The sequence below is a fragment of the Ptychodera flava genome, chromosome 5, assembly GCF_041260155.1.
Source record: "Ptychodera flava strain L36383 chromosome 5, AS_Pfla_20210202, whole genome shotgun sequence".
NCBI classification, from domain to species: Eukaryota; Metazoa; Hemichordata; class Enteropneusta; family Ptychoderidae; genus Ptychodera; species Ptychodera flava.
In genome coordinates, this window is record NC_091932.1 from 1,707,699 (window position 1) to 1,732,144 (window position 24,446).

At 37.9% G+C, this 24,446-nt stretch overlaps 3 protein-coding genes across 10 annotated transcripts in view; 2 read left to right on the forward strand and 1 right to left on the reverse strand.

Annotated features, from left to right (window-relative positions):
• LOC139132414 (peroxisomal biogenesis factor 3-like) overlaps positions 1-5,223 on the forward strand; it is a 53,426-nt gene extending 48,203 nt beyond the window's left edge. For 5 of the 6 annotated variants that reach the window (XM_070698768.1, XM_070698765.1, XM_070698770.1 and 2 more), the window contains 2 exons: positions 1,550-1,646; positions 4,060-5,223. In XM_070698768.1, the coding sequence (XP_070554869.1) occupies positions 1,550-1,646; positions 4,060-4,149 (187 nt within the window). In that variant the 3' untranslated portion in view covers positions 4,150-5,223. The remainder of the gene's footprint in view (positions 1-1,549; positions 1,647-4,059) is intronic. The other variant, XM_070698766.1, reaches the window with a different exon arrangement.
• A 996-nt stretch (positions 5,224-6,219) lies between these two features.
• On the reverse strand, positions 6,220-18,796 carry LOC139132416 (centromere protein W-like). Of its 2 annotated transcripts, none has more exons than XM_070698773.1 (3): positions 18,538-18,774; positions 17,030-17,143; positions 6,220-6,400 (listed from the first exon to the last, which is right to left on the reverse strand). In XM_070698773.1, the coding sequence occupies exons 1-3, from the start codon at positions 18,646-18,648 to the stop codon at positions 6,380-6,382; spliced, it is 246 nt and encodes an 81-aa protein (XP_070554874.1). In that variant the 5' UTR covers positions 18,649-18,774; the 3' UTR covers positions 6,220-6,379. The 2 variants fall into 2 exon arrangements, with proteins under 2 accessions (XP_070554874.1, XP_070554873.1); XM_070698772.1 differs by lacking the exon at positions 6,220-6,400 and adding an exon at positions 10,071-13,252 and having other exon boundaries at positions 18,538-18,796.
• Positions 18,797-18,987: 191 nt separating this feature from the next.
• The window catches only part of LOC139132411 (uncharacterized), a 67,916-nt gene continuing 62,457 nt past the window's right edge, over positions 18,988-24,446 (forward strand). For both annotated transcript variants that reach the window (XM_070698760.1, XM_070698761.1), the window contains exon 1: positions 18,988-19,145. In XM_070698760.1, coding sequence (XP_070554861.1) covers positions 19,085-19,145 — 61 coding nt within the window. In that variant the 5' untranslated portion in view covers positions 18,988-19,084. The remainder of the gene's footprint in view (positions 19,146-24,446) is intronic.

Consider the following 24,446-nt stretch of genomic DNA (forward strand, 5'->3'; position numbering starts at 1 on the left):
CTCTAATATCAACCCTAGAATGACTTGCCTTGTGTCTCGGGCACATCTGGTCTATGTAGAATCACCAATGTTTATCGGGGATTTAGGGACAAATGTCCGGTGTATATGTCGGAGTTTGGCCACCTCCCAGATCTTGCCAAGCCTTCCTCAATCCAGCTCCAACTTCAAAACTAGACGATCAGTGTTCTCTCCAGCATGGTGGTGCTACCAGGCTTACAGCCACACCGCCACATTGTAGACAGCACTTAAGTTACTGATAGTGAAATGCCTTCCACTGTGGGGGGTGATTATGACATCTTGCATTATCCTAGATCCAAATTTCTTATCAGTTCTTGGTTGTCTTACATGGAAAAGTTGCAAAAATTGGTCCGTAATGGAACAATTAACCTTAGCTTTATTTTCTGGATCAAATTTCGCTACAAATTGATACCAAATATGACAAAATTATGTTCACAGCCTCAAAACATATCCTGGGTTGGTATAGGTCATTTAAGGTTACAGACTAAGAAAATTACCTTAATTATACAAATTTTGGAGTTTCCCAACGTTTTGAGCAGAAGATTTATCTAATAACATTTAACTGATAACATCCTTCAGGATGTTTATACCAAATTACAAAGCTATCAGACAAGTAATTTTTGAGGACAAGTTTTCTTGACCAAAAATGAAAAATTTCTTAAAAATACAAGTTTGCATATTGCAGGACACTTTCCACATGTTCAACTATCCCTGGGCATCTGTACATCAAATATAAGAGCTGTCTGTCCAGCAGTTATAAAGGAAAAACAATTTTTACGATTTTTTGATCGAAAATAACAAAAATTGCCCAAAAATTGTGATTTTTGCCAATTAGAAAGGTAAAACCCTTGCCAATATCCAGCCAAAATTTGACAGCAATTAGGCAAGCGGTTTTAGAGAAGAAGAATTTTTACTTAAAATAAGAAAAATGATCAAAACATTCAGCAAAAATTCAAAATTCAGATATCTTCAAGATATACATTGTATAAGGTTGACCTAAGATACTTGCACACTTATTTTCAAAGCAAGCAAAACAGTGGTTCTTGAGTTATTAATGTTTGACCATTTTCACATTTTAAACTCATTTGCATAATTTGGCAATGCAAACTTCATTTGAACAAAATCCCATCTATAGCCCAGGATGCATCCACACACCAAATACTAAGCTGAAAAGTGCAGCGGTTTGCGAGTTTTTGATATTGACGTACATACTATACGTACACACATACCAGTACATACATACATACATACAGACGCCACCGACTTAAGCTTATAAGACAAACCTCACATTGGCATACCAAATCTGAGCAATAAATTGTCACTCCTGGTGTTTATTGAATACTTTAGTTTTTGATATCTTGTATACAGCTATTTTATAGGTACTCACATGTAATTGTATGCATTTTTGATACATTTTACGCAAGTAAAACAACCATTTACCACTTATGCAGGTTTGAAAGTCCTAACGAAAGGTCTGAATGATGACTGCTGAATGTTGTTCTAATCATTACTTGTTATTTTACTGTTTCAGTCAACTTCCTGTAACTTTACCCTTAGCAAAAGTAATTCCTATCATGAATGGTCAAGTCCACACCATATGCAGTGAAACACCGAATCATTTTATACAGGTAAATCTTAATCTCAACAGTAAGTGTATCTTGCCCAGCATGGTTAGCGTTAACCCTTTCACCATCGTGGTTTGGCCCGATCCCATTGTTATCAATGGTGGTAGTGGACCTGTGTACAGGGAATCGGGGGTGAACAGGTTAAAACATCAAATCAGTGTGTAGACAATTTTTTTCACCACTTTGCTCTATTAATTCTTCAAGGAGCTATGCATTAATAGAAATATATCACTTTTTTGTTTTTCCACAAGCCAAGGGAAATGGTAATATGTTTGTTGTAGTCAATTGGCATGAAGGGGTGCCACGGCCAAAATACGGACCAGGTACCAGCAAAAGGTGTTTATAACCACAGTCCCTCTATCCACCGGTCTGGAAACGTGGCTGGTTTCTTTGTGACACTCCGTGATATGAACAAACACACGATTCACACCTTAAACAAAGGACACCAACAATGTTCAACTGGCCGTTATATCAATGTCGCTACCCCACGATCCTATGACAGCCGCAATGTGATCGTTCAAAAACATGACGTTTTTGGGTTGTTATTTTCAGAATATCACAAAACATTACAACTTGTTCCCTTAAGAAACACTAAACAATTTAGTTTTTCATTAAATGGGTAACGTTGCCCCTCTAGATAAAACTTGAAAGGGACGACACATTATGGTTGCATTATAATCACGATCGAAAAACAAAATGACAACGCACTGTTCGCAAGTGTCATGGACTGTTGCCCGAAATCAAGAAGACAGGCAAAATCAGCCAAATATTTACATCGAAAGCTGAGTAGTTCATTACCAAACTTGTTATTGTGTTGACATATAGCATTTTGTAAAAGGCATTTACTGTACCTGAGCGCAAGCGTACATATCGCGAGTTCGCCATATTGACGCTACATGGGAAAATATGCGAATAAAATCTATGTGCATTCTGCAGTTGTCGTTCCCATTCTGCTCAGTTAACAGACATGATTTCACAGAATATTACACAGAAAACATATTTAGATCATATTTGGAGGCACTGACTACTAGCATTGCAAGAGAAAGGGACGACAAATTTTGCGGTGTGATTCCAGCCGTTGCTTGTGCTTTGTCAACACACTCGAAGCGATCAACCCCAGAAATTATCGCACACTTGCATCATTTACGATGGGAGAAGGATCACGAAAAACACACACCGGAATCAGGATATGGTTTTTCTGTCTTGGTTTCGAAGATAGATGCAGAGAACACTTTATAGTGCCAAAAACAGTGAAGATTCGACAGGACAAACGTCTGCCTTGACACAGAGGTCAAAACCAAGCGACGCACTGGTATCACGTGACCGTGTTGCGCTTTGGCTGTGCGGTCTAGGTCATTAACACCTTTTACAATAGGCGTTTCCAGACCGGTGGATAGAGCGACTGTGTTATAACACTCCACACGCTCATGCTGTTCAGTGTTATTGTTTGGTTTGTAAAATGCTTTGACTATGGGATGGAACATTACATTGTAAGACGTTTACCTAGCAAGATCTCCACAAAAGTGAAGCAAGTTTCTTCACAAAGAGAAGCATAAGAGTCCATAGAATACTGATTGGTAATAGCTTTCATTTGAATTATTTTAGTCCAAGCCAGACAAAGTCCAGAACAGGGACATTCAGATTGGCTCCTGTCTGTCCGTCTGGAGCTGTTTCTCGGACATGATTAGGCCAGTTTGTCTCATTGACATAATGACAACACACTATGGCATACATGTGCAGGCCAACGTATTTGCCATTGGTCCAATATGGCTGCCTGGCTGCCATTTTGTGAAATCTTTGCAACAAGGAATTTTCACAATATTGACAAAGGCGACTATTTCGCAACAACTAATTTTCATGTTCTCTTATTTCACTACAGATTTTCATTGAATCTACCGGTAGTTTGAGTATTATTTTATTAGTAACTCCATTGTACATGTGTATGATGCATCAGTTGCAGCCACAAACCACGATGTTCAAACAAACCGTGCATTGAGTAGAATGACAGCAGTGGTTGTCAGTTTCAAAACTGTAGCAAAATCACATTAAAGGGGCAAAGTCGCCCATTTTTCATGAATTTTGTTTGATCCGAGATACAACTTATATTGCTTGACATGTTGAAAGATACTGAATATTAGGGTGACAAGCATATAGTCAACCCTGGTTTTAGACAAATTGAATGAAACCAGCGCAAAAATGAATTAATGGTCATGACCATTAATTCATTTTCGCGATGGTTTCATGTATCGTGTCTAAAACTGGGGTCGTATATATGCATGGTCACCCATTCATTCAGTATCTTTCAACATGTCAAGCAATATAAGTAGTATCTCGGATCAAACAAAATTCATGAAAAATGGGCAACTTTGTCCCTTTAATTCTCATTCTAAACAGTGTATTTTTGTTTATGTTTTAGGATTTATTGCTGATGCCAATAGTTAAGGACTTTGCAGCCAATGTCTATGAAGCTTTTAGTCAAGATGATACAAGTACAGCAGTGCCTTGATTCTGTTTTATGACTTTCTAATTTTATTGAAATGATTGCTATGAGCAAACTTTTCAATTTGCCCATTTCATTACTACTACCACAACTGTATGGCAGACTTCATTCTGTAGAGAATGTCAATAAAACAATTTTCCATTTGTAATACAAATCCTTTTCTTACAAAATTCAATTGTTTGAACACATGAACGGAACTTTATCAGTTCTATATTGTCAAACTGATCATACTGATAACTGTTTCTTTGAGAAAAGATTATTTGTTTCTACTGTTTACAGGAACAATCATCCAATATGTCTTAAGTTTTGTTTAAATTTCCCTTTCAGCATTTCTGAGCAAATCAGAGCAAAAATTATGAAAATTTGACCATATTTGGCAAAGATATGCCATTTTTTGTGGTGTGAAACTGGTCAAATTTGACTGATACGAAGGTTCACTGCATTTTTTAACTTCAAGAAAATGCTATTTTCATAATGTGAACTCTAGTAAAGGTACATATTTTTTCTTGTACATGTTTTTTTCTTTCTGTGTGGTCTTAAGGATGTCTAATACAATTAGTAACTCCGTGGTATTCTATTCACCAGTTGATTAACACCATTAATAAATCCAAAAGTAGCCCATCGTTACAGATTTTTTCGTGTTTCAGTATGGACAATCAACCCAGTGTATAACTTGGTTCTAACCTATAGTTATTTTGCAAAATGCTGTTAATATCCATCGCAGGCATCTGTTAAGTACTGTGATAAAGTCTACTGTCACAAGCATCCATTCCTTTATTTTCAAAAATTAGCCAAAGACTCTGCCTAAAATTTCCCTAAAAATATGTAGTGTTCGTACCCCACCATTCAATTCTTGACCTGTATAAGGGTTTAAGCCAATAAAGATAAAATACATATTGTAGTACTTTGCATAGATGAATGACAATGTATTCATCTTAGACAATCACCATTAAAAAAATAATAATGTAAATTATATGCAAAATGTAGTGTCTGTACCCCCATGCAGTGTCTGTACCTTTTTACAGTGGATTATACTGATTTCGATTTGACTGAAGTAAAAGGTTTGATGTACCTCCAGTACACTGCTGAGTGGTCTAATTATAATGCAACCATTTATAATCAGTGTAAAGTCAAATATTGAAACTAATTTTGATTGACAGATGGGTTCAATAAGGTTATTTTGGGGTCAACACAACAAACAGTACACTCCCGTAGCTGCAATAGACATGGATGGTATGGAAGATGTACATAGTATACTACCAGATATAGTGAGTGCAGTGGTCCAATTCTTATGGCAGAAGAATTGTTTAATTTCGGCTCATACTTACAGACCCCCCTATATATACAGATATTCATCAATAGCCAACATAGAAAACTGCCATCTAGGCCCATATAGTGTCTTTGCCATCTGTCTTTCACATAAGGTGGACACTTTTACAGTCAGGCAATTGGATAAAAACAACTTGAAACATCAACGACCTATTAGACAAAGGGTTCCTGAGATGATCATTCCTTAAATATGCTAAATAGCAATTAATAGTGTCTTCATTCGGGGTTCGAACCCACAACATATGGCATCCGGTCACCTAGCGGAGAAGCAACTGACAGAACCACTCGGCCAAATCCCCTCTCTCAAAAGAGAGTGGTTCAATCACCAAGCTACGGTAAGTTGTTACATTTTTCTGACTGCTACCTCTCCACACGTTGTAGAGTTCAGAAGCACTCACGCTCGCAAACTCAACTATCACACATCACACACCAACTTTATATCAAAGCAATGAATACATACATCACTTAGGGGCAACATCAAAAGTTCAATATAATAAATCTAACTTAATTGCTTAAGTTTGGCCCCAGACCCCCCCACCCCCCCTTCTAACTTAACTGACCTAAAATTGAAAAACATTGCAGACTCATACTCTGTACTATTTCTTTCAAACGACATACCAATGTACCATTGAATGAAATAAAAATCGAAAAACCATTATAAAGTAACTAAATACTTTTATTGCAACCCAGAACACAACAACAACAACAACAACAATAAATTTGCACAGTCGCTGTGCCTTAATTCAAGGATCAGGCAGAAATCTCTGCTGGTTGCTTGCAAGAATGTCAAGACTCTGAGATTCCTGTCTCCGCGTGTTCCAGCTGATACACAGGGAAGAACCGAATGGCAGGGTCTCTTCCAGACTAATAAAGTCAGTAAGTGCTTGGACACAGCTTCACTTCGGAATTAGTCAACCAACATCAGCACCTGCACAATGCAAACAAATTAATATACAATAAATATTCAGAAATATGGTGCTTTCTGAAATGTGTGAATAGCCATGGAAATATGAATTATGTTCCTTAACTTACAGTACAGCCATTAGCTTTTCCACATGTAATTATGTCACCAAAGGAAAAGGGCCCAGGGAATTATCCTGTCTTTTCTTGAATTAGATTACTGAAAGCCTGTTCCCATGATAGACTTCCATCATTTCTACAGTGCAGGTGAAACTGGCTGTAATTTGGGAGGCAGTCAAGTGCTGCCTTCTTTTGACTGATTTGTACTCGTGTTCTGCATAACTGGTCGTCTATGACAGTTCTCAACTGTTGGAAACACAAAACCATCTGTTTCAAAAGTGCAGCCTTTTCTACAGCTGTCTGAAGCAAATATACCTTCAGAAATAGTATTTAATCTAAGCTTAGAAACGTTTGCAAATTGTTTTTTCAGATCAGATAAGCTTACTGCTGTGTCGATGGCAGTTTCATTTGTTGATACTTTTGTTGAACCCTTTCTTTTAGGGTAAAGTTGTGTGAAGTCGGCCATGGTCTCCACGTATAGAAACGTCGCTGCTATGTCCCACAATAGGGACATGAATGATTGAGCACCGACAACATTGGTGGTTAAAATTTCGGATGGATGGAATTCTAAATCTGATAGGAAACTTTGAATCAATTGCAGCCGCTCAGCGTTTCTCAAGGCTAAGTAATGTGTGCGCAACACACCGGAAACCACCTCGTCCAAGACCTCCATTTTGTAGCGCACATCTCAAATCTCGTATGCTGAACTTCGACCGGGTGGCTGGATCGATTTTAGTGTACAAGAAGCAGCCTTGAAATCATAAAATTTGCCAAAAAGACGTTAAATCGTTTTTGACGGCACAGTAATTAATTTGGTCAAAAACCCCCCACCCCCAAACTTAAAGGTATACTGTCACCTGTTCCAATTTTGCCACAGTTACCATGGAAAGAGAAAATCTAACCAATCACAGATTTTAAGCAGGTGGCCGCTTTTTAATAATAACACCCTCACATGGACATTTTGAATACCAAGGAATGCCCCTTTGACCATATATGGGCATATTTAGATCACAGGTGACTGTATAGCTTTATTTAAGTTTTTTTTCAAACATCGATCTTTTGACGGCGTCCCTTAAACTGGGCGAAAGACGGCCTCGGGGACTTGATGCTGCTCAACATTTCAACAACTGGCGTAGCATCTGAAATAACTATGCTCTCATATTTAAGAGAATTAAGAGGATATAAGTTTGAATCAGCTTTTAGCAAAACTGTAATTAATATTAATAGCATAAGTGATAAAAATTGATTATTAGATCTTCCAGTAGGCTAATATAGAAAATACCGCGAGGACACAGTGTTGTTCGCATTTAAAAAAAGATACCCTCAAGGACAGTGTGTTCATATTTGGTTTGAACTGGTCCATTCAAGAAATATTTAAACCAGGAAAACACGAAAGACAAAAGTAAATAAGGTCTTAAACTTTAGGTGCTGGAGGTCAACTTTAGCAACATGCATAGCAGAGGAATGTTTCAAACAGTTCTTAGGGGGAAATGATTGAAAAGAAGGGTCCCAATTTTTATACTTATCTTCACTCCTTTCCCTAATTTTGCAGTATCCTATTACTCTATCCATGTGGTATGCTATTAACTCTATCCATGTCCTCTTAAGCCACCCTGATACCTATGTGGAAGCAACTGTTGATGAAAGGGCCTATGACATGATTTCCAAAGTTTTTATTTTTTTCCTTCAAAAACTCAGCTAGGGGACCTGTCTATGGAGTGCATATTGTGTCAGTTCGGAAAGATGTGCGCAAAGGGCGAAGTTTGATTTGAATTGGTGATCAGGGGGCCTCTTCACACCCCAGCCAGGCAGCGGTATTTGCATATTGATCAACAGCTACAATTGACAGGGAGAGAAGTGTGTGTTTTTAGTTACACATTTTTACACATCCAATACTGCTACCGGGGCTCGAACCCAGTACCTCCAGCATGTGAAGCACTACCTATAACCTGCACTCTAAGAGAACAAGTTGCGAGAAAGGGATGCAATGTTCCATATAAACGTTAGGATGATAATGCTAAGCAGGTACTGATTAATTTATGATGTTCACTTGCAATGAATTGAAAGTCTTATACGCATTTTACTCCTTTATTGAATTTATGCTTCTGCATTGATTGCTTTATTGCCTGTCTTTATTTTTTTCTGTGCATTGTCGTGTTTGTTGTGCAGATTTGTTATTGTTTGAATATTTTTTCATATTATTTGTTGTATTTGGACAGTTAACGCATAAAATTGTCGCTTGTGTAGAATGTCTTATATGTTGAAAACTTTGTGTTTGATATTTATTGACTTTTGTCATTTGCTTCCTTTTTAAAAATACGAAACGTGGGTGTTCCGTTTTTGACACGATACAACTTGTATAAAAGTGGTTCATCACTCAACATGTATGAAATGCAATATTTCATTGCTATTGTAGATAAAAATGTGAGCAACTATCGTTGGATATGCCACGAAAATTACATTATAGTAATTCCACCGATCGACGAAGATCATTAAGTACAGAAGGAAACGAAATTCGCTGCTAATGTAATGATTTAGGGGTCATATACTGACACTAGCACAAACTCATTTCTTCGTCTGGTTTGTGAATGCATTCCCAGTGTCACACAGCAGCAGTGACCTCCTGAGCAGTAAACTTAGGTTTGACATTAGTTTTTAGACTCAGCCTTGTCCCAAAACATTTGGCACATTATGGTGTTACGTACAGTGTTGAATCGATGAAGTGGGCTGTTAACTCAAGGATAAAGAATTGAAATATGTTGAACAAGGGACATCCACGCGTGAACTTTATCGCCGAAACACCTCCGCCACATTAACTCATAAAGATAAGTTGGAAATAAGTCTGAAGATGTGAAGCCCACCCAAGTTTGCTTGGAATGGACTCCGCTGGCTTACGCTCGCTCCGTTCCAACAATTTGGTCAGCTAACCCCAATTCCTGGCCCCCACTGTGCTTCACCTGACACAAAAACTTAAAGCAGTCCGCAATTGTGACAGTGGTTTGAAGAAAGTGCAAATTTATTTTATTTTAACCATATTAATAGTTAGTCAGTGCTGCAATTACAGGGCGTCTGTGTTTAGTGTACGGCGATTTTTATGTCATCATTTTGTGGCTATACCACTTGTAAAATGAAGCCTATGACTCACAAGCTGTTTCAGTTACTGCCACCACTCCTACACATTATGGATACACTGCACACAAATAGGTTAGAGATCAGAAGCTCCAACTCAGATGAGGCTGTTTCAGTTAATACCGGTACTACCACTCCTGCACATTTGCAGGATTTCCCCTTTTTCTTACCTCATTTGCATATTTTTGACACTGACATGTTCATTTGAACAACATCACATCTCAACCCCAGGGTCTACCTGTACACCAAATACTAAGATGGTAGGTGTGGCGGTTTGGGAGCTTTTGTGTGGGACGGACATACATCGGCACATACGTACATACACACACTGACTCACCATATAAGCTCTTTTTGGTATTTATAAACATACCAAATATGAGCTAAAAATGAAGTACATGTAAATGTATTCCTGTTTTTTACTTGCATACGAAAGTGCTATTTGCAAAAAGTTTGAACTTACAATTTTTAGACAGCAGTCCATTTTAATGACCAGTTTTCGATTTTGTAGATCAACAGTAAAAATTTTGTGGCCCAAACTTGAAATTTTTGAATAATTTAATCACAATTAATTAGAGTAATACACAAAGCAGGAATAAAATGTGCAATATGGATACCAAGTAAACTGATGAGAATGAAACTACCAACAGCTTCAATGATTTCAAATATTGGACATCAGTCAAAAACAAAAAATTCATTTCCCAGTTGTGTGAGTAAATATGTGTAACATGAAATGTGAATATTTATTGGTTTCAGATAAAATGTATAGCTATATTTTGACAATTATTGTAAGAAAAATATATTCGAAGTCAACGTTATTGTCACAAAAACTTGAAAGTTGTGATCAAAAGCTTAAGACCATGGGTCATTTGTCCAATGATCACTGATAAATTCACACCTTGGAAGGAACAAATTTATAGTGTCAGAGGGATAGGTAGTCAAAATTGTTGTTTATTCAGTTTGTGTGGTGGAGTGACTAACCATCCTAAATTGTTCATCTTATTAATCCTGTGTATATGAGTTGCACTGGGCTGGCCCTAATGCTGTGATGATTTACTTAAATGAACCAATGACCTGACAACTGTCTGTATGTTTATAAAAAACACGATGATTGGACTAAGACAGATACTATGTTAGCATTCACAAAATTTGGGTCGGACCTTGGCCACGTTACAATAATCCTCTGTGGGGGAAAAGCTTTGGCTCACATTCACATTTTATAGGACCGGCCCAGGATCGCCAAAAAGAATTAATCTGACTGCTAAATGACATTTGAACCTGCACAGACATCTGTATTGGTTCGATGAACTTATGAGACGGAATTGGACTCATTGAGTGTGCAGGAATACATGTAACCAGTGCACGGTGTTATGTTAATCAGATGATGTGGTCCCACATGCAGAGCAAACCCTGGTAGAAAGATATTGTTTTGAGAACATAGAATGATAAAGACTTGAACGAAAACTGTTAGGTTCATTAGGGCGTCATCTGGGTGCAGACCTGACCCAAATTTTGGGGCAGTCCTGGATTCCCCTATTACCCAGCCAAAACTAGACCAGTTCTGGCCTGACCCAGCATGTCCACATTGACAATATTGAGTTGACTCAAAACCTGGGCTGGCCCAGGGCTGACACAAACTATTTAATGTAAAAATGATGTGTACTGGAGTCTGTATTCACAGTAGAGTGCATCTTGCCACATGGCATTCTAAGGATACAAATCTCTTATCAGTGTTAGGGTATCCTCAACGAAATATTAGCTTAAGTTGATCCACTATATTATATCATAAATAACCTCAGATTTGTTTTCTTGGTCAATTTTCACTAAAATTGATACCAAATATGACTACATTGTTTTCACAGGTTTCAAAACAGTCTTTAAAAGATATCTGGGGTTGGTATAGGTCATTAGCTCCAAAAATACAAAATTACGGCTATGGGTCCCCCCAAGTTTGAACAAATAAGTTGGCTTAGGTTGTCCCTTGAGACTCGTACACAAAATTGCAAAGCTATGAGACAAACAGTTTTTTTGAAGACTTTTTAATCAAAATTGGCAAAAATTGCCTCCAAAACACACATTTCTAATTTTTCCTGAAGCTATATGAAATTATCTAAGTTTATCCTAAGTGACCTGTATACCAAATATCAAAGCTACATTGTATCTGCGATAGATGAATTATTCAGTGAATCCAAATGATTGGTTGTGTGTTAGGTTGGTTTCCTTCAGTTGACTAATAAGATAAAACAATTTTGTTTCTCTGCACTTGACATTGACAAAATAAAGACACTTCATCTGATGAAGAGTGAATTTCATTATTTCAAGTACTAAAATGACATATTTCTACTTTTAGGAAATTTGTTGATAAAATGTTATCATGGCATTTCCACTTATTCAACTGTTAATGTTGCAACTTGACTTTTTTTCAGAATTATTGATCTGTTTTTAACAACAGTTGTCTTTTCTTCCAGTAGCATGTCATATTGACCAGTATTTGGCTTGTCAACACACATGTACAAGCATCATCATTTTTTGTTCAATGAATTTTAGTTCAGACTAAACTTCAGTTGAAAACAATTTTAATGCCTATTGTGTAGTGTCCGTACCCCACCACACAAACTAGTTACATACAACTATTAATCAGTGAGGAAAGTTCATATTTGAAATTTTATGGCTTGATGATTTTTACAGTTTTATCAAAAAAACTCAAAGTTTTCAATTTGTTCTTTTTGTTGATGCAAAATTTATATTTGAGTGTTGTTCTCTGAATGACATTAAACCATGAACCATAAATATAGTTCATCTTCAATTAGTTACACTGTGGTAAAAATTTGAATTTACTTGTCAAATGTTTCACAAAGGAATGGTTTTCTGATGCAGTAAAAGCCTATGTCCCTTCGGAGAGTAGAATTTAGAGAAAACCAGAAGAATAGGAAGATATTTTGAGGTCAACAAGTTTCAAGAGTTACAGCTACATGTAGTGGGGCTTTAAATGTTTCAGTGTTTCTACATTTTGCCAAAATATCTGAAACTCAAAGAATTTGTATGTAAGACACCCATTTGTGTTCCTGATCATGAACTGTAATGGATAACTTAATAAATTAAAGAGTTTAAACTTGTTTTTAAATAGCAAATGTCAATTTTAAAATTCAATGTCTTTTTCCCCATTACAAAATCTCTCTAAAATCCAACAGCTATGGGGATGGAATGTATACAGTAGGTATTTTGTCATAACTGTGCACATTTACATTGCTGGAAGAGTTGCGTAATACTGGAATCAAGTCATTTTTTGCAGGTGTTGACAACTGTTTACATAGAACATACATACATGACTGGGGCCATGTACACAGTATACAAAGTTGAAACGATAACCCTTTTATGTGCACATCTCCATGTACATTGTATAGCTACATATACCGGTATTTTTGGATCCCTAACAGTTCAGAAAGTGAGAGCTATTTCAAAGACAGGTTTTGCAATCAAAATTTTGAATTACTCCACATTTTGGTAAAAGTTCTTAGTGTCTCTTGTGTAATGGCAGAGTCAATGTGCTGCAAAGATGTCTTGGTTTGGTTGGAACAACTTGCTGGAGTGATAATTTCAAGCACAATCACCCATGGCAGCTTTTTATGGTGTCCTGGCAGAAAGAGAAAGAGCAACAATTATGATTTGTATTTCACATGCTGAAGGGAATCAACATAACTTGTAACAAGGAGACCAATTGATACCATTTGAGGTTTACTCTTCTACAGTACAGAAGAGCTCCAAATAGTTTTATTACCAGTATTATCATATACCCATGCCCATATTGCTTCATCTTAGAGACGTTCACCGTAAAATATCAGCCATGATATTTCACGGTAAACGACGAGATATGCACGGAGTTCTCCTGAACAACATTAGCAGTTTGTTTGTAAACAAAGTAAACAAACAAAATGGCTGCCACTACCCGCCTGTGAAGCGATGTCGCAGACGTAAAAAATTTAAAGGCTTCGAGGAACATGAGTTTTTCTGGTTGCCAAATACGGAAATAACATGTTGAGTCTTGTAATGTTTTCCCATGGTTTTCCTGTTAAAGCTCTCGTATTTTTTGGCCAAGCTCAAGCAAACATTCTGCCATTTGCATGGCGCCGGCACTGTGCACGGTCTATCCCCAAACAGGTAGTGAGAGCGTGGCATGACAGTGATGTCGCGCGCGATGACTGTTGACATGGTAACTCTCAGGGTAAACAAACAACATGGCGGCCCCTCTCCGCATGAGCTCCATGCCGTACGACGATCGAGCGTGATTGAAATCAGGATAGATTTAAAGCTGAGGATAGATTTTGATTAGTTACAATAGTAATAGCATATTGCACCATAAAAGGTTCCTCCTGTAGAACGATTTTTGAATCCTGATGTCTTTCTTCTTGGGGTTTCACTGAGATATGAAGGACTTGCACCTATGTCACGCGTGATGTTGACTTTGTTGTATACTTTATGAATGAAGCCAGTTCATATAAATATTCCGATATTTATGCGCAAGGTGTAATAAAGTAAAGCCTCAAAATTTAAGGTTTTTCGTTCTATTATTAAAATTATGGGCATGGGTATATGATAAATCGGTTATTACCCAATATCGCCTGTTCCATGTGTCCTATCAGCATTCGTGTCATTTGTGCTGTGTCAGACACTCGACTTCGTCTTGTGTCTGACGCTGCACAAATTACACCCACGGCCATGCTGATACGACACAGGTACAGGCGATATTGGGTATTATATCATACCAGTATATTGATGGCGCCAAGGCTGCGATCTGATTGGTCGAGACGCGATAACAACCATGGTATATTGGCGATATACCATGGCAGGCATGCGTGCGAGCTCTCAGCTTGAGTAAAAATCTGTTTTTGACGTTCCACGCCAGAATATCAATATACTGTAATGATATAAATGCAATAAATCACACCCAGCACCGGTATACCACTCAATTTTGACCAGTTCACTTCATATATGCACTCGCTATCGCTCGTGCATATATGTCGTGAACTGGTCAAAATCTCGTGGTATATCATCGCTGGGTGTGCTTTATTGCTTAAATAACCTCTAAATATCATATGATAAATGGCATGTATCCGTGAACACTTTTCTTATCAGAACATGTAAATGTTATTAACATGTCCAAGCACATAAAAGTAAAAAATTTGATATCCAAAGTCAATCATAGTATATGGTTATAATGCCAAAAATAATTTATCATTTTTGAAGCTCAGCTGTACTGTAGCATTTGGAACTCAAAGGGATTATTTTTAATTATAAACATGGGCTCCAATGAATTTATTTTTCAATGGCAAGGTGACCTAAATGAAGATATGAAAATATGAAAATTTCACATTTGGAGATGCATAACTTTTGGTTTTATATGCAAAAGTTGAACATTAATGCCAAATTCAGACAAGCGACCTAGCGGCCGATATAGCTCCGCTGTGTTTTATAGAGAATAACTATTTTTGACACATGTTGATGAAGGAGGTGGAAATCTTTGATAACTTAATGCAGTGGCCAGAAAAAAGTGGCAAAAATAGCTGCAAAAATACACAATCGAAGATTTCATCATACTTTGAATATATCATATAGGATCATCCCTAAGAACATGTCAACCAAAGCTATCTGATGAGTAGTTTTTTGAGAATAAAATTTTCTGACTAAAAATGGCAACAATTGCCCCCAAAAATAAAAATTGCAGATTTCATCATAATTTCAAAAGATCAAATTTAGTTCATCTATAGAAACAAGTATACCTAATTTCAAAGCTGTTAGACCAGTACTTTTTGAGAAACACATTTTTTGACCAAAAATGGCAAAAATGGCCCCAAAAATACAAAATTGCAGATTTCATCATAATTTCAATTAATATCATTTAGTTTATCTAGAGAAACCTGTATAACAAATTTCAAAGCTATCAGATGAGTAGTTTTGTAAATAAACATTTTTTGACCAAAAATTGCTAAAATTGCTCCAAAAATACAAAACTACAGATTTCATGAGAAATTATTAATATATATTACTTAGTTCATCCGTGAAAACCAGTATACCAAATTTCAAAGCTATCAGATAAGTACTTTTGGAAATACACATTTTTTGACCAAAAATTGCAAATATTGCCCAAATTACAAAATTGCAGATTTCATCATAATTTCAATATATATCATTTAGGTGATCTGTAGGAACCTGTGTACCAAATATCAAAGGCATAAGATGAGTAGTTTTGGAAATACACATTTTTTGACCAAAAATGGCATAAATGGCCCCAAAAATACAAAATTGCAGATTTCATCATAATTTCAACAAATATCATTTACTTCATCTGTAGGAACCTGTATACCAAATTTCAAAGCTATCAGATCAGTACTTTTTGAGAAACACATTTTTTGACCAAAAATGGCAAAAATTGCCCCAAAAATTCAAAATTGCAGATGTCATCATAATTTCAATAAATATTATTAAGGTGATCTGTAGGAACCTGTATACCAAATTGCAAAGCAATCAGATGAGTAGTTTTGGAAATACACATTTTTTGACCAAAAATGGCAAAAATTGCCCCAAAAATACAAAATTGCAGATTTCATCATAATTTCAATAAATATCCTTTAGCTCCTGTGTAGGAACCTGTATACAAAATTTCAAAGCTATCAGATAAGTAAATTTGGAAATACCCATTTTTTGACCAAAAATGGCAAAAATTGCCCCAAAAATACAAAATTACAGATTTCATCAGAAATTCAATATATATTACTTAGTGCATCTATAGTAACCTGTATACCAAATTTTAGGGACATATGTATCAAATATCAAAGCTATCAGACTGGTAGTTTTGAAGAAGAAGATTTTTAAAGATATTTTTACCAAAAATGACAAAAATTGCCTTAAAAATTCAAATATGCAAATTTCACCACGATTTGAACAAATCTGACTGAAGTCACCCTAAGTAAACTGCATATCAAATTTCAAAGCAATCGGACAAGAGGTTTCAGAGAAGAAGATTTTTTTACCGAAAACACCAAAAAATGCCCCAAAATACAAATATGCATATTTCACCATGATTTGAACAAACTTGAGTTAGGTCACCCCAAGTGAACTGCATATAAAATTTCAAAGCAATTGGACTTGCGGTTTCAGAGGAGAAGGCAATTGTTGACGGACGACGGACAACGACGGAAAATCAACCTATTTGATAAGCTCCGCGTCGCTGACAGCGGAGCTAAAAAGATGGCATCATGTGGTGACTATTCAATTGCTGACTATGAAATATTGTCAAATACTGACAGTGAAATGGCAGTGAAAAATTCCTGTTACTTATTTCATACATGCATATATAATGGGAATAAAATAAATTCAATAGATTGTGAGTTTCTGCTGTAATGTGTATACCTACTTTCATGACTGCATCAATATGTTTCTGTGAGATGGTATGTTCCTTTTCTTCTTTTGCCTTCTCATTAGATTTCTCAGCTAGTCTTTGAAGAAAGCTCATGTAATCAAGAAATATCTGAAAGTAAAAGAAGTACATGTACATGTATCTTTTATATATATGTTATATATATATATATATATATATATATATATATATATATATATATATATATATATATATATATATATATATATATATATATATATACACACACAAATACACACACACACATATCATATATTATATATATATATATATATATATATATATATATATATATATATATATATATATTCATAGCAAAAAATACAAATTTTGAAAGATTACGCAGAATAGTTGAGTTACGTGATTGCATGAGGAGGTAAAATTTATCATAGGTTGGCATTACATGGTAATATCTTGAGTACTTAATTTGTAATTCCTCATAAAATGAACATACAATACAAAAATGAAATTCATCTTCTATATCATTGCCATTGCAGTAGATACATATTCTATCCTCATGATTATCACGTAATCGCCTGTCAGACTCAATGCGCAGAGAATGTGCTGAAATTCTCAATCGGCATAGTGCCTCTCTAAAATGAACCTTCTCAATCACAGTGAAATACATTTCTCGTGTATAAATAAATTTAAATTTTCTGTAAGAATCTACCGGTAGTTTAGGGAATAAAAGTAGACTAGCATGCCAGTTTTGACAGTAATCAAGCTTAGAGACATTTCCTGGTCGTCATTCGTAGATATCTGTTCGGCAGATTTCATTTTCGAATGCTGCGTACGTTTACGGTACACTTCACTACCCTTACAGTACACTCGATGATTGGCAAAGCCCGAGATAGGAAGGGTGAACGTTCGCGTCTTCTGACGTAAACACAAAATTGGTCGCGCTTCGCTCTATGGGCAATCACATACACGGTCCCTCAGACAGGAGACACTACAAAAGTTTTTTTGTGATCAGTTTATTGATATCCATTTCACAGATCACGGTTCGAGCGCCTGTATCTCCAACTTGTGTATACACCACTATAATTGCTGCGAAAACATTGCCAACTGGCTACTTCGCTGTCGTATCAGACTTGTACATCTTGAGTCTATTTATAGTATTTTTATCCCTTGTCCCAGACCCGAACAACGTTGATTTGCGAACGAGTGGCATGCGCTGATCCATGGCTTATCGTATTCGATGTCCGAACACTGCACTGCCCGTCACTACCCGTCGTGTCGAGAATTTTGCGCTCCAATATTGATGTTATTGTTAGTTCTGAGACAGGACTCGGGCATTTGGAGCAAAACAGACTCTTATTTTGTAGCTTTCTACTATATTATAGGTTTTAGGTATTGATATATCGACAGATTACAGTAATTGGAAGGTTAATTTCCTGACGGGCAGTCAACGGGCAGCGACGGGCAGTAATTATTAGAACCGGGGCCCCACATAATACTTCGAAGTGTGTGTCTTGTGTACATACCAGGATTTCGATGTTCTTTTCGACAATCGTCCTATCATTTGGTCGTTTGCTTGTACTTTTCAGGGCTCTCCTAACATTTGTCCCGGCAAATCGTCTTTTCAGGATCTTCATGTTTCGCTAATGAGAATAACTGCACATCGGTCTTCGTAGGACAGGGAGAGGGTATAGTGTGATCTGGATCCCGCTTTGCTTTGCCTGATTTGAATTTCGTCTCACTTTGAGCAAGCATCCTCAGGGAATCGTGGGAAATAATTGAACTGACATTTGTGCCCGCGATTTCGCTTCAATGTATATCATATTTTTTCTCATATTCTCTCCATTGATACTTTTTTTGTCATAAAAAATATTCGTTACAATTTTTTTTAGAATTTTTTTGATAAAGACTGTCTAAAAATCCTGACTACAAGCTGAAATCGGAAACTAAACTTCTGATGAAAAGACAGAATGAAAATGTAGTAACTTTGTTCACTCTTGAACGCCTTACTTGCCTTGTGGGTTAAAGTTATATACACAAGCCGGCGTGCAAAATACACGTGTTACACTGAAAATGGCCAAATTTCGAAAGAAGATGAATTATGTAAATAAAGGAAATCACAGTCTAAATCCAGGTAAGAGTTATCATTTGTCCGTACAGTACGTCATTGAGTACGCAGTATGTCAGTTAACTACAGCATTGCACAATCAGTACAACAGTGCAGTGAGTCGTGTATGCGTACAGGTCTGTGTGTTTCCGGCGTTATCCGAACACACAGACCTGTACGCAGGGCTATGGGTCGTACTACTACCTCCAGAGGCCAAATCCGTGGTTAAGCTTGCGCGCTCACGTACACGTTTACCTACATGCGTAACCCCCAAGTTCCACCTTATACGGGCTATTATATCGAAACCCTTTCACGTGTGTACGTGGTCTACACGCCAAGGTTTAAATCGGAGTAGCTGCAAAATAGTAGCGCTACGGTGAGGCGGTCGGTGATTTTTGGTTTTTGCGACTTCGCTCACCAGTAGCGCTACAAGGCCGATGGCCCTGGGGAGTATCATATAAGCGCACCCCACTCGACCAGGCGTGTTGATGTGGAATGCAACATATTTACTGCATTTGGTTGTACCGATTTATCACTACTGAAGACTAAACAGTATACTGCACTAACTTTGTCGTTTATGGGGTTTGGAATTTGTTCAAACACGACGATCGCGTTCAGAAACATTTCTGGGAGCCTTCATTACCAACTTCCGGTAATGGCGGCTCCCACAAACACCGACGCCCCACGCTCAATGTTTTCAGAACGCGATCGTCGTGTTTGAACAAATTCCAAACCCCATAAACGACAAAGTTAGTGCAGTATACTGTTTAGTCTTCAGTAGTGATAAATCGGTACGACCAAATGCAGTAAATATGTTGCATTCCACATCAACACGCCTGGTCGAGTGGGGTGCGCTTATATGATACTCCCCAGGGCCATCGGCCTTGTAGCGCTACTGGTGAGCGAAGTCGCAAAAACCACAAATCACCGACCGCCTCACCGTAGCGCTACAATTTTGCAGCTAAAATCAGAGTAGAGACGAAATCGTTTATAAAATTGGTCAGCCATCAGATCAAGTGTGACTCGACTGAAGCTAGTAGAAGCCAAACCCATAGTGTGGAATCTAGCAGCCAAGCTTGCACGCGTCTTTATTTGCTGATGATACTAGTTTATTTCATTCTTTTGACTCAAGTGAAGTCATAATTTACATTACAATGTATGTTAATGAAAAGTTACAGCATGTAGTTGACTGGTGTAGTAATAACAAACTAACGATAAATACAAACAAGTCATCGTTGATGACACAGTCCCCACTTGTTAATGGGTACTTCGATTACAGGTTCTCAGAGAGGATAGAGTCCTCTTCATTAGGTCTGTGATAAAAACACTTTTGAATAAATTAGCTTGATACATGTCTGAGTTATAGTCCAGGACATGAAATAATCGTAATAAAATGGCCACTAGGTGGCCATATTGGATCGTATCACAAAACAAATAAATGTGCATATGTATGACATAGGTCAATGTCCTTGTAGCAAATTTGATTAAAATCGGTTGAGATATGCCTGAGTTATGGCTTGTACATGAAAAAATCATAACTAAATGGCCGCACAGCAGCCATATTGGATGGTATCACAAAACAAATTAATGTGCATATGTATGACATTGGTCAATCTCCTTGTACCAACTTTGAATAAATTTGTTTGATACATGTCTGAGTTATGGTTCTGGACATGAAAAAACGTAATAAAATGGCCACACGGCGGCCATATTGGATCGTATCACAAATCCAATCAATGTGCATGTGCATGACATAGGTCAATGTCCTTGTACCAAGTTTGAATAAAATCGGTTGAGATATGCCTGAGTTACGGCTCTGTACATGAAAAAATCGCAACAAAATGGCCGCTGTGCGGCCATATTGGATCGTATCACAAAACAAATTGATGTGCATAGCTATGACATTGGTCAATGTCCTTGTACCAACTTTGAATAAAATCTGTTGAAACATGCCTGAGTAATGGCTCTGTACATGAAAAATCGTAACAAAATGGCCGCACGGCGGCCATATTGGATCGTATCACAAAAAAAATTGACGTGCATATCTATGACATTGGTCAATGTCCTTGTACCAACTTTGAATAAAATCAGTTGAAACATGCCTGAGTTATGGCTCTGTACATGAAAAAATCGTAATAAAATGGCCGCCTGGCAGCCATATTGGATCGTATCACAAAACAAATCGACGTGCATCTGTATGACATATGAAGCAATCCTTGTACCAAGTTTGAATGAAATCGCTCCTGGCATCTCTGAGATATCTGCGTGAACGGACGGACGGACGCACGCACGCACGGACGGACGCACGCACGACGACGCACGCACGGACATGACCAACCTATAAGTCCCCCCGGACGATGTCCGTGGGGACTAAAAAGACTGAGTATGTAATATTCCGGGTAAAAATAGACTAGTACAATGCCAAGGCATAATCAATGTTAAAGGGGAACAGATTTATGAAGTTCAAAGCACTAAATATATTGGGGTTGACCTAGATGATAAACTTACCTGGAAAGAACATACAAATAAAGTTAACAAAACAATAAGTTCGAAGGCAGGTATATTATATAAAATTAAAGGGACATTATTTGTATCTTTTGACCTTATATTGTTGCAAACGAGCAGTTGATAATGTTGTTCGACTTACTGAAAGATGTCTAAAAAACGGTCGACCATAGACAACTTCCATCCCGTTTGCGTACACTGTACAGAAAAACCTTGGGTCAGGGGTTAATGGTGGGCTACTTTTAACCTCAGAGTTGGCAAGGTTGACCTAGTACCTGCGATCAGACCACACTGCTAACTGCTATCTGGGCCGCTGTAAGCATCCGCGTGTAAAAAAATAAACCACGCGAAGTGAAAGTCGAAAGCGCAGTATTGCAGTTTCGGGATTCCCTATTACGGATGCCGTTTGCTCAGTTACATTTTGACGGTCAGTTTTTCATGGAGATCTTGACAGCCAATCCTGCTCTTAGATACACTATTCTTTGCTGCTAGAGAGCACATTTTATAATGGGCATTTCAAATGCCTACAAGCTGCAAGAAGTCGACGACAAGGCCTATAGTGGCGGATTTTTTTCGTCTCGTTTGTTCCTCCATATGCATATGTAGACTTGCCCAAAGCCTGTGGGCATAGAAATGTGAAAACAGAGTAAAATGAAGGGATAAACTTCAGTAGACAGTCACGTTATTGTCGAGGTGATCAGAAATTGAAGCAATGTACTTTGGCGACTGACACGTACATCATGTCACCGTCTGCGTGGCAGGGCTGTGCAAAATCGCTGGCAGCACCTCGGTTGCGGCGTGCAGTTTCTCCACCAAAACAACCCATTTTTAATCCCAAGCTTGCATTGAGTTTCGTTTTTGAGCACACCCACCTCGGCTGGGTACACGATTAGCCCTGCGTACAGGTATGTGTGTTCCCGGCGTTATACGGCGTTATAACGCCGGGAACACACAGACCTATAAGCAGGGCTTAGGTACACGATGTGCTCAGCTGTGCTTCAATACTTACGCAAAGCCCACTTTTGGGAGTTGGTCGGAGACACGGAGGCCGTAAGCGACGTATAGGGTCTCGGCAACTGTCATTGCGATGTACTCACTTTTGGTTCGAAATGCGATTCAACTGATACAAATAATTACACAATGCACAGAGAATAACAACATTCAAACAGATCTTGTGTGTCGAGAGGTGACTCCACTCGCGAGCAGTACATCAATGACAGCACTCGCCCGGCGCGGTGTCACGATGTCACCGATGCTACACCGTGCACTGTTCAGTCCGAGTGCGATGTTTCCAAGTTCAACAAGTGATCATGTCATGTTTGTAAAACGAACCAACGTAATGGCAAGAAAATGCCCTAAAAATCTTGAAAGTTGACGAAGATTTGCCAACGATCAAATGCACAGAAAATGCATTACTCTGTACCTGTTTCACTATCACCACAGCAATCTGACATCGTTTTAGTTTTACCATTGACCCAATTGCGTCTATGGTTTTATTTGTTTAAGAGTCCGTGTCATCGATACTAAAATCAAACTTACAAGCAAATGCCCTGCTTAGTTTCACTATTTGACAGTAGATTGTGAGACGTGCATTTGTTTATGCGCGTGTGCTTCTCGATATCCATTGTGCTGAAGTTGGTGTGTAGGTCACAGGCCGTTCACGTTCCAGCTGTATTTTGATGGTTGACGTATGCGTAGTAATATTGGTCATGTGCTGGGTTCATAATGGCGGTTGGTTCAAATCGCGCGGACGCCAGGTTACCAACATTGAACCTTGCCGTAAACAGCAAGAAGGTGGTTTTACATATCCTTGAAGCCGTCCATAGTCCCAATTTAGGTCTCCTATTGATTTGACCAGGGATTTCAGTCATCGAAAAATGAAAAAAAAGTCCAAAGATACAATAATGTCCCTTTAAGCACATTGTTCCTCAACCAATATTGTTTACTACTCTATAATTGTTTCATTTTACCACATCATGCACATATCTCTTATTAGTCCCCACGGACACCGTCCGGGGGGACTTATAGGTTTGGTCATGTCCGTGCGTGCGTGCGTCCGTGTGTCCGTGCGTCCGTCCGTTCACGCAGATATCTCAGACATGCCCAGGTCAATTTCTTTCAAACTTTGCACAAGGATAGTACCCTACCCCATACAGATGCACGTCGATTTGTTTCACAATGCGATCAAATTTGGCCGTGTTAGAGGACTTTTTAGTTTTCACCTCCATAGACTCCCTTGTATAAGGCAGTCTCCATAGACTCCCATGTATAAGGCAGTCCATAGACTCCCATGTATAAGGCAGTCCATAGATTCCCATGTATAAGGCCAAGAAAAATAAAAATTTAGTTTCTCATCGTATTCATATTGCAAAAAGGATGCAGTGACACGGTTTTTAGTCCCCACGGATGAAGTCCAGGGGGCTTATAGATTGGGTCATGTCCGTCCGTGAGTCCATCCGTGAGTCCATCCGTTCACGCAGATATCTCAGATATTTTGACAAAATGTCACGTGACCTTGGTGACCTTTGACCTCAAATATACATATTTGTCCATAACTCAGTAACCACAAGTGCTACACCCTTCATGTATGGTATGATGGGACAGCTTATGACGCCACATATTGTACCTCATTAATTATGCGCATATCTAATTTTGAGCAAGCCAATAGAGCTAGAGGTCTAATTTTTGGTATATAGGGATAACTTAGCAATACAATTATTTTGACAAAATGTCACGTGACCTTGGTGACCTTTGACCTCAAATATACATATTTGTCCATAACTCAGTAACCACAAGTGGTACACCCTTCATATATGGTATGAT